Source organism: Dromiciops gliroides, chromosome 3, assembly GCF_019393635.1.
Source record: "Dromiciops gliroides isolate mDroGli1 chromosome 3, mDroGli1.pri, whole genome shotgun sequence".
In the NCBI taxonomy this organism is placed as follows: domain Eukaryota; kingdom Metazoa; phylum Chordata; class Mammalia; order Microbiotheria; family Microbiotheriidae; genus Dromiciops; species Dromiciops gliroides.
The window spans coordinates 597,765,741-597,777,214 of record NC_057863.1 but is presented as its reverse complement, the minus strand read 5'-3'; the positions used below and the strand labels follow the sequence as shown (position 1 = coordinate 597,777,214).

General features: G+C 56.2%; 1 protein-coding gene across 1 annotated transcript in view; it reads left to right on the top strand.

Annotated features, from left to right (window-relative positions):
* Positions 1-1,638: 1,638 nt before the first annotated feature.
* The window catches only part of FOXO6 (forkhead box O6), a 29,719-nt gene continuing 19,883 nt past the window's right edge, over positions 1,639-11,474 (top strand). The window contains exons 1-2 of the mRNA XM_043990807.1: positions 1,639-1,956; positions 2,518-3,085. Coding sequence (XP_043846742.1) covers positions 1,793-1,956; positions 2,518-3,085 — 732 coding nt within the window. The 5' untranslated portion in view covers positions 1,639-1,792. The remainder of the gene's footprint in view (positions 1,957-2,517; positions 3,086-11,474) is intronic.

Genomic DNA, 11,474 nt, shown 5'->3' with positions numbered 1-11,474 from the left:
AGACAAGCTGTAGTAGGAAGGACTAAGGTCAGATTGGTGCAAGAACTTCCCACCAGTAAATATTATTGAACCCTAAAGGGACTTTGATGGAGGCGGTAGCTAGCTGCCTGGTAGCCGGAATCACCCGATTCGATGTCAAAGGACTGATATATTCAGATCTCAGCTCTCTGTCAATTTCAAGCGGCAGGGCCTTTGGTAAGTTCTTTAGCCTCTCTATGAATCAGTTTCAAATATTCAAATGGATTTATGATCTTGAAGTCTAGGTGCTACTTCTGAGCATTTTATAATGACGGCATATTGGATTTAGAGCCCACAGGGATCTCAAAGGCAAGCCTCCTCTTTAGAGCCTGGAGGTTGAGAGCTGCCCTAGGGGTCACGCTTCAAGCCCCAGCGCTCTGCTCAACCTGTGAAAAGTTGTGTCCATGTCCTCCCGATAAGTTCATCACCACTTTTGCCCAGATTTCTTTCTTTCTATTTCAGCATCACTAAAACGAAAGAGTTGGACTAGGTGTCTTCCAAAGTTCCTTCCAGTTGGAAATCTATAATCCTATAAACTGTGACTTGGCTGGCAGAAGCCCTCACAGCCTGGTTTGGCCTTGGGCACCTCTGCTGAAATAGCCACTGGGATTTGGGGGGGGGGAGGGTCGGAATTTTGGGACCCTGAAATTTAAAGTTCCTCCACTGGCTCCATATCTTGTCAGGCCTCCTGGAGGTGGACCGCACCGAAAGTACAGTATAAAAGAAAGAAGCCAACCCCAGTTCCACCCCCAGTCCTAGGGCTCCCTACTTCTCATCAAGGCACCCCAAAGCTGGCTGTAGGGGGCCCAAGGGCGGAGCTCCGGGCATCAGGCCCCGCCCCTGGTTGCCCCGGGAAACCCTCGGTTGTAACAATGAGGGGGTGAAGCTAGGCGAGGCTTGGGGGCCTGGGAGGGGTAAGGGTGAGCGGGGATTCTCCTGTGCCCACGAGGCGTGTCAGCCCCGCCTCCGGCCAATGGGAGCAGGCCGGGCCTTCTCCACACCCCCGCCCCGAGCGGCCGCGCGCCCCAAGTCCGCGCGTCGTCTTCCAATTTTGGGTGGTGGGGTGGCGCTGTGAGGCTAGGGTGGCCACGTGGGGAGCAGGACACCCGGTTCAGGGAGAGCTCGGGGTCACCCCGGGCCACAGAAGATGCCACGGTGCACGCCCTGCCCTCCCCCCCTCAGTCCCCATAACTCTCCCGGGCGTGGCTGGCAGCTTCCTTTCCCAAACCCGGTCCCCAGGTACGGGTTCTCCCCCGGGCGCGCCCGCCCCGCCCCGCCCCGCCCCTCCTAGCCTGCGTTCCTGGCCCTGTGGGGCGCTGCAACCCCGGCTCCGACTCCGAGAACGCCGCGCCCGGCGGGACCGTGGGGGGGGGGGAGGTGCCCGCGGCGCCGGGAGCGTGCACGCCCCCGCCCCCCGCTCCCGGCTCCCCGCTCCCCCTTCCCTCCCCGCGCCGCGCCGGGCCCGCCCCCTCCCCAGCTCCCCCTCCCCTTCCCTTCCCTGCTCTACTCTCCTCAGCTCCCCCCGCCCGGAGGTGCAGCCGGCGCTGAGCGCGGCGGGCGCGGGAGGAGCAGGAGCAGGAGCAGGAGCCGGAGCGGCGGTGGCGGCTGCCTTGGCAGCGCGCGGGGTGCAGGGGGCGGCGGCGGCCGCAGCAGCAGCAGCAGCAGCAGCAACAGCAGCAGCAGCAGCAGCAGCAGCAGCAGCAGCAGCAGGAGCGGCGACTCCGGCTCCGGCTCCGGCTCCGACTCCGGCTCCGGCTCCGGCTCCGGCTCCAGCATGGTGCAGCCCGGCCCCATCCCGGGGGAGCGGAGGCGGCGCGCGGGGCCAGCGCCCGGGGAGCGGCGGCGACGGCGGCGGGAGCAGCAGCAGCAGCAGCGACAGTGGCGGCGGCGCGAGCAGCGAGAGCAGGAAGCTCCAGCTCCGGCTCCAGTGGGCTGCAGGTGCTAGAGCGGGCCGGCCAAGGTGTGCGCCCACCTGGCCCGAGGCACCAGGTTCCAGCGTGGGGCGCGGACGCCGCTGCTCCTGGTTTCTCCATCGCCTTACCCTTCCCTGCTAGCGCCCTACCGCCAGTATCAGAGGGGGAGCTGTCCCTAGCCCCAGACGTCCGGGAGTCGTGGAGTGCCCGGAGGGGGGGGGGTGAGCAGCCCTAGGCCAGCGCTGCCCGCGGACCTAAGCGCCAGTTGCCCTGCCCTGTGCTGCCCCGCCCCGCCCGGTGCCCGGAGCTGCGCCCAGTGACCATGGCTCTTCTCAGCCCGTGTGCCTGAACCCAACCCCACCCGGAACGTGAACCGCGGGGACTCCCTGGGCCTCCCCGTCTTTCCCGGGGGGGGGTGCCCCGTGGCCCGCCCCCACTCGGGGGCGCATGCCGCCCGGAGGGCTTCCCCTTCCCCCTCCCCTGTGAGTGCGCCGTTGCCACCGCTCGGTTCCCTGGTACCACCCGCTCTGTTCCCTCCGTCGGGGGGCCGGACTCATCCGCCCAGCGCTCTCCTCTCTGCGGCCAGAATCTCTTACTCCTGTGCCCACTGCTCGGGGGCCGGAATCATCTGCCCCGTGGGCGCCGTCGGAGCCCCCCGGGCCGGGATCATGGCCGAGAAGCTACGAGGAGCGCATCAGGTGGACATCGACCCGGACTTTGAGCCTCAGAGCCGGCCGCGCTCGTGCACCTGGCCGCTACCGCAACCCGACTTTGCAGGCGGCGGGGACGAAGAGGATGGGGCGGCCGGGCCCGGTGGTGGCGGCGGCGGCGGCGGCGGCGGCGGCAGTGAGAGCACCGAGAACGGAGGGGCTGGGGCGGGCGCTGGGGAGCGCAAGGCGGTGGTGGTGGCTGGGGCCCCGGCTCCCGGGACGGCAGCTCTACCGGTGCTGGGTGGGGATGCTGGACAGCTCCGGAAGGCTAAGACCTCTCGGCGAAACGCCTGGGGCAACCTGTCCTATGCTGACCTCATCACCAAAGCCATTGAGAGCGCCCCGGACAAGCGGCTCACGCTCTCCCAGATCTATGACTGGATGGTTCGATACGTGCCCTATTTCAAGGATAAGGGTGACAGTAACAGCTCAGCTGGCTGGAAGGTGAGAGTCCCCTGCGTGCTTGGGCTACTGTAGAGGATGCCTGGGGTGGGTCTGAGGTGGGAAGGCTAGCTGGCAATGGGCACAAGCAGTCCTAGTGTGTGTGTCTGTAGGGGGAGGGGGGCATTGTACCCAGCTAGCCAGTGCATGGAGGAATGTGACTGGAGACTCAGGCTGGGGGAGGGGGGTAAAACAGTGGGTTCAGGACAAGTTCACATCCCCCGAAGCTTATCCCTGTTCGATGAAAGGCAGGGCTGGGTCAGTCAGTCCTCAGGTGGTCCTTAGATGGCTGTCCAGGTCCCTTGCCTGAAGGAGGGGGAGATGGCAATGGGGAGAACTGGGAACCCTATTTCTTAGTTAACCAGATAGATCTTTTTTTCCTTGACTGGTGAGGGAAACTGGTCACTGCCTGTTAACACCCTTCCTCATCCTTGTGCCTAGGAGTGTGTATATGTGGGTTATTGGGGAGGGAGTTGAAAGGGGGGGGTGTCTCCTTGGAGGGGGGAGGGGCAGGACCCTAGGCCTAGGTATAAGGAAGACACAGTGTTAGAGCACAGGAGTGGCACTCCCCAGATTGGGGGGGGGGGCAGGGAGAGGGCAGCTTTGGAAGGAGAAGGAAAAGAAGCTGACCCTGTACGAAAGGGTCCCCCTCCTATCTGCCTGTGTAAGAGCTTTGAGTGTCCACTTGCCTGCCAGCAGGTGGCATAGTTAACATGAGAGGCAGAGAAACTGAGGCACAGGGAAAATCAGAGATTTACACAGAGGATTGGGACTAACACCCTACCTCATTCCATTCTTTCTGATAGCCCTATTGACCTTGCTTCCCTTGGACTTGCTATGTTTTATTTGGGGGAATGGAAAGTGCTTACAGGTATAGTGGGCTGCATCAGTAGGGCTGGAAGAAGGTCCTGATGAGCCTCCTCTGGGAGTTCTGAGGTCTGTGGGGATGAGTAAGGAGCTCTACATGCTTTCTCAGCTCTGGTCATGGGCACCTTCTTGCAGAAACCTCAGGCTCCCTTTGGGTAGGCTAGCTTACTAGTCCGGTGGCCATTGACCCTCCCCCAGAAACGAGACTTTTGGTAGACTCTCCTCCTGTTCTCTACCCCCTTCAGTATCTGGACTGGTCCAGACCTTTCCCTTTGGTCATGCCACTAGATCCTGGAGTCCAGAAAGAGAAGGGCATGAAGAGGATGCTGGGTATGCCCAGAGTAAGCAAATGCTTTTGGTGGTGGTGGCATATGTGTGTGTCTGTACATAATAGCTCTCATTTCTATAGTGATTTAAGGTTTGCAAATAGATTTCCCCATTATATAGGGTGAGGTATAGGGAGTGAATATTCTTGTTCCCATTTCACACATGAGGAAACTAAGGCTTAGACAGTGACTTGTTCACACAGTAGGCACAGGAACCAGGTCATGAACCCAGAACCTATATTGGCCCATGCCCTGCATTGGCTCCCAAAGCAAAGGCCTTCCACTTACCCCTCCAACTTCTATGATGTAGCTTGCTGGGGACAGGGCCCTGGGCCAGACACCTCAGCAAAGCAAAGAAGGAAAGCAGAGTCCTTGCCTTCTGGGAGCTTACAGTTGAAAAGGTTAGATGAGAATCAGCAGAGCCAAGAAAAGTAGCACCAGAGGAGAGGGTGTGCTCAGGGCAAGAGGTGGGGGACAGGCCAGCTGGAGGGGCTTAGAGTAAGGCTCTGTGGGGTCTGGAATGATGGGGAAGGTTGGGGGGATATTGCAGGCAAGGGATAGGTGGGGAGCAGAGGTGGGAAAGTGAAAATCCAAGGCTCCTGGAGCAGAGGGGTTTGTGTGTGTGTGGGGGGGGGGGGAAGTTAAATGAGGCTGGAGGTAGCTGGGTAACAGACTGGAACGTGAATGCCAGACTTAAGGGGATTGGTACTCTGTCCTGTTGGGAGGGGGGAAGCTGCCAAAGAGGTGTTAGGGGAAGGTGATAGACTCAGTGTCAGAGCTGGGAGGAACATCTAGACCAAATGCTTCTTTTTGCTGAGAAGGAAATCAAGGCCCAAAGAGGAGGAAATGACTAGTTCAAGGTCACGTGGCAAATTAATAGCAGAGCTGGGAATGGAACCTAGGTTTCCTGGCTTCCAGACCAGGCTCTGTCCATTACCCTAGGCTATCCCTCTGGGCCAAAGAAGTATATTACCTTTCTGTTCCAGGCAAGAACTTTCAAATTGACTACTCTCTATTGCATTGGCGAGGACTTGTCTGGTCCTCAGTTTCTCCATCTGTAGAAATAGGTTCGATGGGACTTAATACAAGGTCATAGATGGAGTTATGGTGGAGCAGGGACAGCTGACGCAGTTTACCTTAAGGTTCTTGGAAGTGGATCTCAGGGAGGGAACCCAGGCTTCCTCCTTCCCAATCTCTGGAGGGAGCCCATGTGGGGAACTGGAGTCCTAGATCCCTGGAGCTCACCTGTCTCCATCTTTATGAAGAGTAGAACGGGATGAGATTGGATGAATCACCCAGTGTGTGTGTTCTAGCGCCTGCCAGGAAGGGAGGGCTCCCTGGGGTCCGGCTGGTGAACTCTGTCAGGTGGAAGAGAAGGAGGGCTCCCTAGTCAGTTGCTGATGGCTGGTTGGGTCCCGGAACTGATGCTTGGGCTCACAGGATCCCTCATCTCTCCTCCTACTGATCTCTCCCCCCCCCCCGCTTCCATCCTTTAAAATTTTATTTTTTCCCATCAAATATTTATAGGGCCCTTCCCATGTTCCCGGGTTCGTGCCAGGTACTATGGGGCACATAGGAGGAACAGACTCAGTCCCTTCCCTCCAGATCTAGTTGGAAAAAGAAGCTGTCCAGGTTAGAGATCCAAAGAGACTATTAGGCCAAGTATAATTAGGTGCCGAGCATGATGAGTAGGGAAATTATTAAATTGGGGAAAGTTGCCTAGGTGAGGTAGTCCTTGGCTTGTGCTCTGAAAGATGGGTAGAGCTGGCACAGGCCTCTGGTCCTCTGGGCACTCCAGACAGAGAGAGAGCAATTGATGCAAGCAAAGATTCAAAGGGAGGAGGCCTGTTCTGGGTATATAAGGGAACCAGCCAGAGTAGCCCTCGCATGAAACCACGGACAGGGAGAGAAATCTGGAAAGGCAGCGAGTTTGGAGAAGGATCTTAAGTGCTAAGCACAGGAGTTGGGAATTTAATCTGGAGGTAGTGGGAGCCACTGAGGATTCAGAGCAGGCTGGTGAGCTGATTTCCTTGTCTAACAAATATTTTTAAGCCACCTCCCGTGTCTGAAGCACTGTGCTATGAGCTGAAAATAATGGTTGAGAGAAGTCATCACTTTGCATACATTATCCTCATAACAACCTTATGCAGTAGGTGCTCCAGGCATTATCATCATCCCCAATTTACAGATGAAACTTGAGGCTTGGAGCTGGGATGACATGGATGAGCAGCTTGTTAGGGAGATGACGGATCCATATGTCAAGGATGGATTGAATCGGGGAGAGATTGGAGGTGGAAATGCCAGTCAGGATGCTAGGCAAGCAGTGATGGGGTACTGAACTGGGTGGGGAAGTATTTCGCTAGAGGAGACAGGTGGTAGTAATGTTCTGGCTACCCCGAGAACTCCCCTTTCCTGCTGCATCCATGGCCAACCTCAGTCCCTTTTCCTAATCCCTCAGATTTATGGGATGTTACATATGGAAGGGGCCTTGACGATCTAGTCCAACCTCCACACACACACACACACACACACACACACACCCCGCCCATTTTACAGTTAGGAAAACTGAGGCCGAAGGGAAGGAAAGTGACTTGTCCAGGGTTACCCAGTCAGTAAGTCACCAAAGTGGGATTTGAACTCGGGCCCTGTGACTCTTAATCCAAAACTCTTTTGGCATTGATTTCCCTCTTTTTGTAATAGGGATTAAGAGGGCACAGTTTCCAAAGGCCCTGTGGCTCCTGTGATCATAACAGGTGTACCCAGATCTGGTCCTCCAGGAAGTCTCCTATACTATATCTGACTTCTCCCTGCCTCCTCTCCACCCCTTCCCTCATCCTTGTGCCCCTTGCATAGAACCCTCTGCAGAATCCCTGCCACACTTCTAACACACCGAATCACCAAGGGCAGGGTTTTCCTCTGCATCTTGTAAGCTGTCTATTGTGTAGATGGAATCTCTCCTCTGGGTAGTTGTGGAGTTTGTCTGGATTACATCCCCTCCTAGAAAGAGAGTTCTCTGGGATAGGGAAGAAGCTGACTTGCCTTTTACCTCACCCTCCTACCTGAGCACAGGGATCTATCTCTAGAGTTATAGGATTTAGAACCGGAAAGGACTCTCAGGGCATCCATCACTGGCTCGAATGCTTCGATTATATAGAGGAGGAAACTGAGGCTCAGAGAAGGGGGAAGGGGGAGTGGAGGGACGGGGGTAATGATGTACCCAGTGTCACACAGTAGTAAATTGTCATAGTCAGGCTGAGAACTCAGGTTCTCTCATTTCGACTTCTTCAGCTAAGTGAGGCATTTCCCTGGCCTGGGCCTGATAAGGTCATCAGTTTTTGAGGGTCTGCTTCTTGCCCCTACATCCCAACCACCTCGGCCCAGGAATCCATCTGTGGGTGTCCTCCTTCCCATCTTCATCTTCAGTAACCTTTGTTTTCCTTTCATAACCCTATCTATTTGACTCCATTTATTCAAGAATATAATTCCGAGAAGGGATCCATAAGTTTCAGCAGACTGTCTGTCCAAGGGGTTTATTACACATGAAAGTGCCCCTGCCAGGGAGCCTCATCTAATCCTTCCAGAGCTCTGGGGGCCCAGGCTCTGACCCTTCTGGGCTCTCCCGACCACTCGATCCTGTCCTCCAATCCCTTTCCCCCTTCTACTCCTCCTTCCCCACCTATAACACCCATACCCTCTGTCCCTTCCCCTCTTCAGAAGCTCTGGGTGTCTTTTTTGCAGATTTATTTCCAGGGATTAAAAAAATGATAGAATGGAAAATACAAGAATAGGGTAAAGCAATTCTCTTCTGCTCAGGCATGAGGCTGGCTGGCTCCAGGCTCATTAATCTAGCCCACCACTGCCAGAGCCACTGGAAGGAAGCACTTAAGGCCAGAGGGACCCCCTCTGAGAATGCCACTGGAAAGGCTCTGCCCAGCAGGGTTTGACCGCCCAAGAAGCCGAGATCCTCAGCAGCCCCTTCCCAGAACTTTTTCTTATCAGGCCCTGCCCACAGGAGGTACTCACTCAATCAGTATTTGATGAGGGAGGGAGTCTTGGTGGCTCTACCTCACTCCCTCTGCATCCCTTCCCCAACGTTGGAGGCCTCTTATTTCTTTCCACCCCCATTGGGGAAAAGGAGGGAAGAAAAGTCTGTGCTTCCACTCCAGCTCCTTATAGGGCTAGGCCCAGCCCAGCTTCTTCCTGGTCCAGCCACAGGGTCAAGCATCAGCCAGAGACAGAGAGAAAGGGCCCCTGGGCAGATGTGGCTGTTCTGGAGAAACCCAGGACCAGGCCAGATCCAAGGCCTGGGCCCCATGCCCACCACAGGCCCCCTAGAGTGGGACAAAGGGGCCTCATGCCCACAGCCTGAGGGAATGGGCAGGGCTAGGGGGCATGGTGCCAACTTGGGGCCAGGATTCCCTTCTTCCCCAGGTGTAGCCGGGGCAGGGTGCCAGCCTGCTGGGCCAGCCGGTTTGCCAGTGCAGCTGCTCCCAGGAAAGGAGCAGCAGAATGAATTTGGAGTGGGTGGGTGTGTATTGAGTTGGGGGGAAGGGGGAAGTAGGGAAGCCCAGAGACCCCATTTCTATGGCTTCCCCTTACAGTGTATCCTCTCTGGGGCCAAAGATAGAGCCTCCCATGCAGTTAACCAAGGGGAGGGATGGGTTCCTCGCTTCCTTCCTTCCCTCCCTGACCCTGGCTTCTTCAGCAAACCTCCTTAGGAATTCCTTAAGGAATAAAGAACCGCATAGGATTAGATGTCAAAAGAAAGGTTTAAATCTCCTCTCTCTTACATGTGTGACCTTGAGCAAATCATTTTCCCCTATGAGCTGGCCTGGGGGTCTGCAACCGTAGAAATGAAAGGTTTGTTCCTATACATGTTGAAATGGGTAGATGAAGTCCAGAAGAAGCCCAGGGTCAGATGTCAACTCCAACACTGGCTAGCCGGGTTACCACCAGCTTCCTCATCCTGGGGATAATAAGAAGGGTGGTATTCATCTCTCCAGGTGCTGGGGGGCGGGGGTCCATTGAGCCAATGCTTTGTAGGCCTAAAGCTCTAGGTGAATTGTTACAAAGTGCATTACTTATGACAACCCTATGAAGTACAGAGTGCTAGTATTCTTATCTTCATGAAGGGGGAAATGAGGTTTCAAAGGCTGAATGACCTTTCTCTTTATTTTATACGGATTAAGGGTCGATTAGAATTTGAACCCAAGCTTCAAAATCTAGGACTCTGTATTATATTTCCACGTGTTCTTTCTAGCCCTGGCATCTCCATCGCCACCCCCCACCCCAGCAGAGCCTGGGTTGGGTGGCAGGGACTGCCTCAGTTCCTTAGAAGTGAGTGGGGGTTGTTGGACTCCACCTACCCACAGATCATGGATTCAGACTCTGGTGGGTATGTGGGGGTGGGGCTTGCTGTGGGAAACCGTGCCAGCTCAGGGCTGGTGGGGGGCACCGCCTCCCTTCCCCTCAGCCTGACTGAGCTGGGTTCCCTCACCTCATCCATCTGTCTGGTTCTCTCCCTCCCCCCACCCCCAAAGGCAGCGCGTGTTTCCCTGCTGGCTGGGGCTCTGGAGAGCCTGGGGGTGGGGGGAGGCTCCGAGGGCGTCCTCACACACTGTACTGAGCAGGGGCCTGGCAGCCTCCTGGGCTTGTGCCCGCTACTCCTGGCACATGGGCTGGTGTGCCCAGCAGACTCCCACAACCACCTGCTCACACCCACCCACGCCCCGTGGCGCTCCAAGGGCCCTCCCCTCCTCCTCCCCCAGGATGCTCTTGGTCCTCACTCCCCACTCCCTAATGTTCCCCCAGGCCCCTGAGGGGCACCTTCCTTTCTCCCTGGTTTCTACCTTGGTCTGGGAGAGCCCTGGGGGGTGGGCTAGGGAGGGAATGGGAGGCGCTGAAGCCCATCGATATTGCTGCTTTGCCTGAGGGTGGGAGACAGACAGGCTGGAAGCCAGAGAGCCCCCGGGGCTGGGGTGAGCAGGGGAGGGGGGGCTGCCAGGGCCCCCGCCTGCCACCTGGCGAGGCTCCAAGCGCTGGGGACGCTGGAGGGCGGGCGGCCGTGCCAGGCGGTAATTGCAGACAGACTAATTTAAAGAGACGAGACAGTTATTTTTAACTCATGCTAAGGTAATGAACCGATCTCCAAGCTGAGGGTTCAAAAGTTCAGCCCCCACACCCCCCAACATATACCCCTTATCCTCTTTTTCTCAACCCACCATCTACCTTTCCAGGACCCTGACCCTGACCTCTCCTTTGGACCAAGGGAAGGCGGCGGGAAGGGTTCCTGATGTGGCCTCCTTCCCTGGGGGGAGGAGGGGAGCTGAGCCCCGGGTGCACCCATCAGTGAGTGTTGGGTTGTGCTCTGTGGGCTGGCGGTATTCTCCCTCTCCTCCACTCCCACAAGGCAAGAAGACCAAAAATGTGGGAGACAGGACTAACCAGTGCCCCTCCTCCAGGGGCTTGGGGTTCCTCTGAGGGTCTGTTCCTTCCCACCTCCAGAGAACACAGGCCTGGAGACTCTACTTACCCTGTCTTTGGGGTCCCATCAGGCTCACACGCCCAAGGGCAGCGACCTTGGCTGAGGGGGAGAGGGGCAGCTCTACTCCAGGGAGGGAAGGATTTGTCAACCTAATGTCTAAGAGCCTCCCGGCTTTAGTCAATGCCGCTCCTCTCTCCTGTCACCCACTGACTCCCTACTAGATAGAGGGACAGAGGAATTTCAGCCTTGGTTAAAAGGGGAAGGGAGACACACACACACACACACATACCCCCGAACCCCACAGCTTCAGGCTCTCAGATGGGGATAACTTCCAAGGTCATGTTATCCATCCCTGCTCCATATATACCCTCTAGACCTTGGAATACTCACCCTGATGGGTACTCCCTCCCCACTGGACTGTACCCTGACCTTCCCAACCTTTCCTGTGTCATGGTCCTTTGTGGACCCCTTGTTGGAAAAATGTTTTGAAAGGCATAAAATATCTACGGTTACAAAGGAAAAGTCATACTCAAATAGTTTTATAAATAATACACATATATATGTAAATATATGTATATATGTCATTTGTGTGTGTATAAAATACAACTGCCCAGACCCCAAGTTAAGAAGCCCTGAGCTAGACTGCTGAATGGTAGAACATCTTGTCTGACCCTTTCATTTTATAGATGAAGAAAGTAGGGCCCAGAGAGGGGGC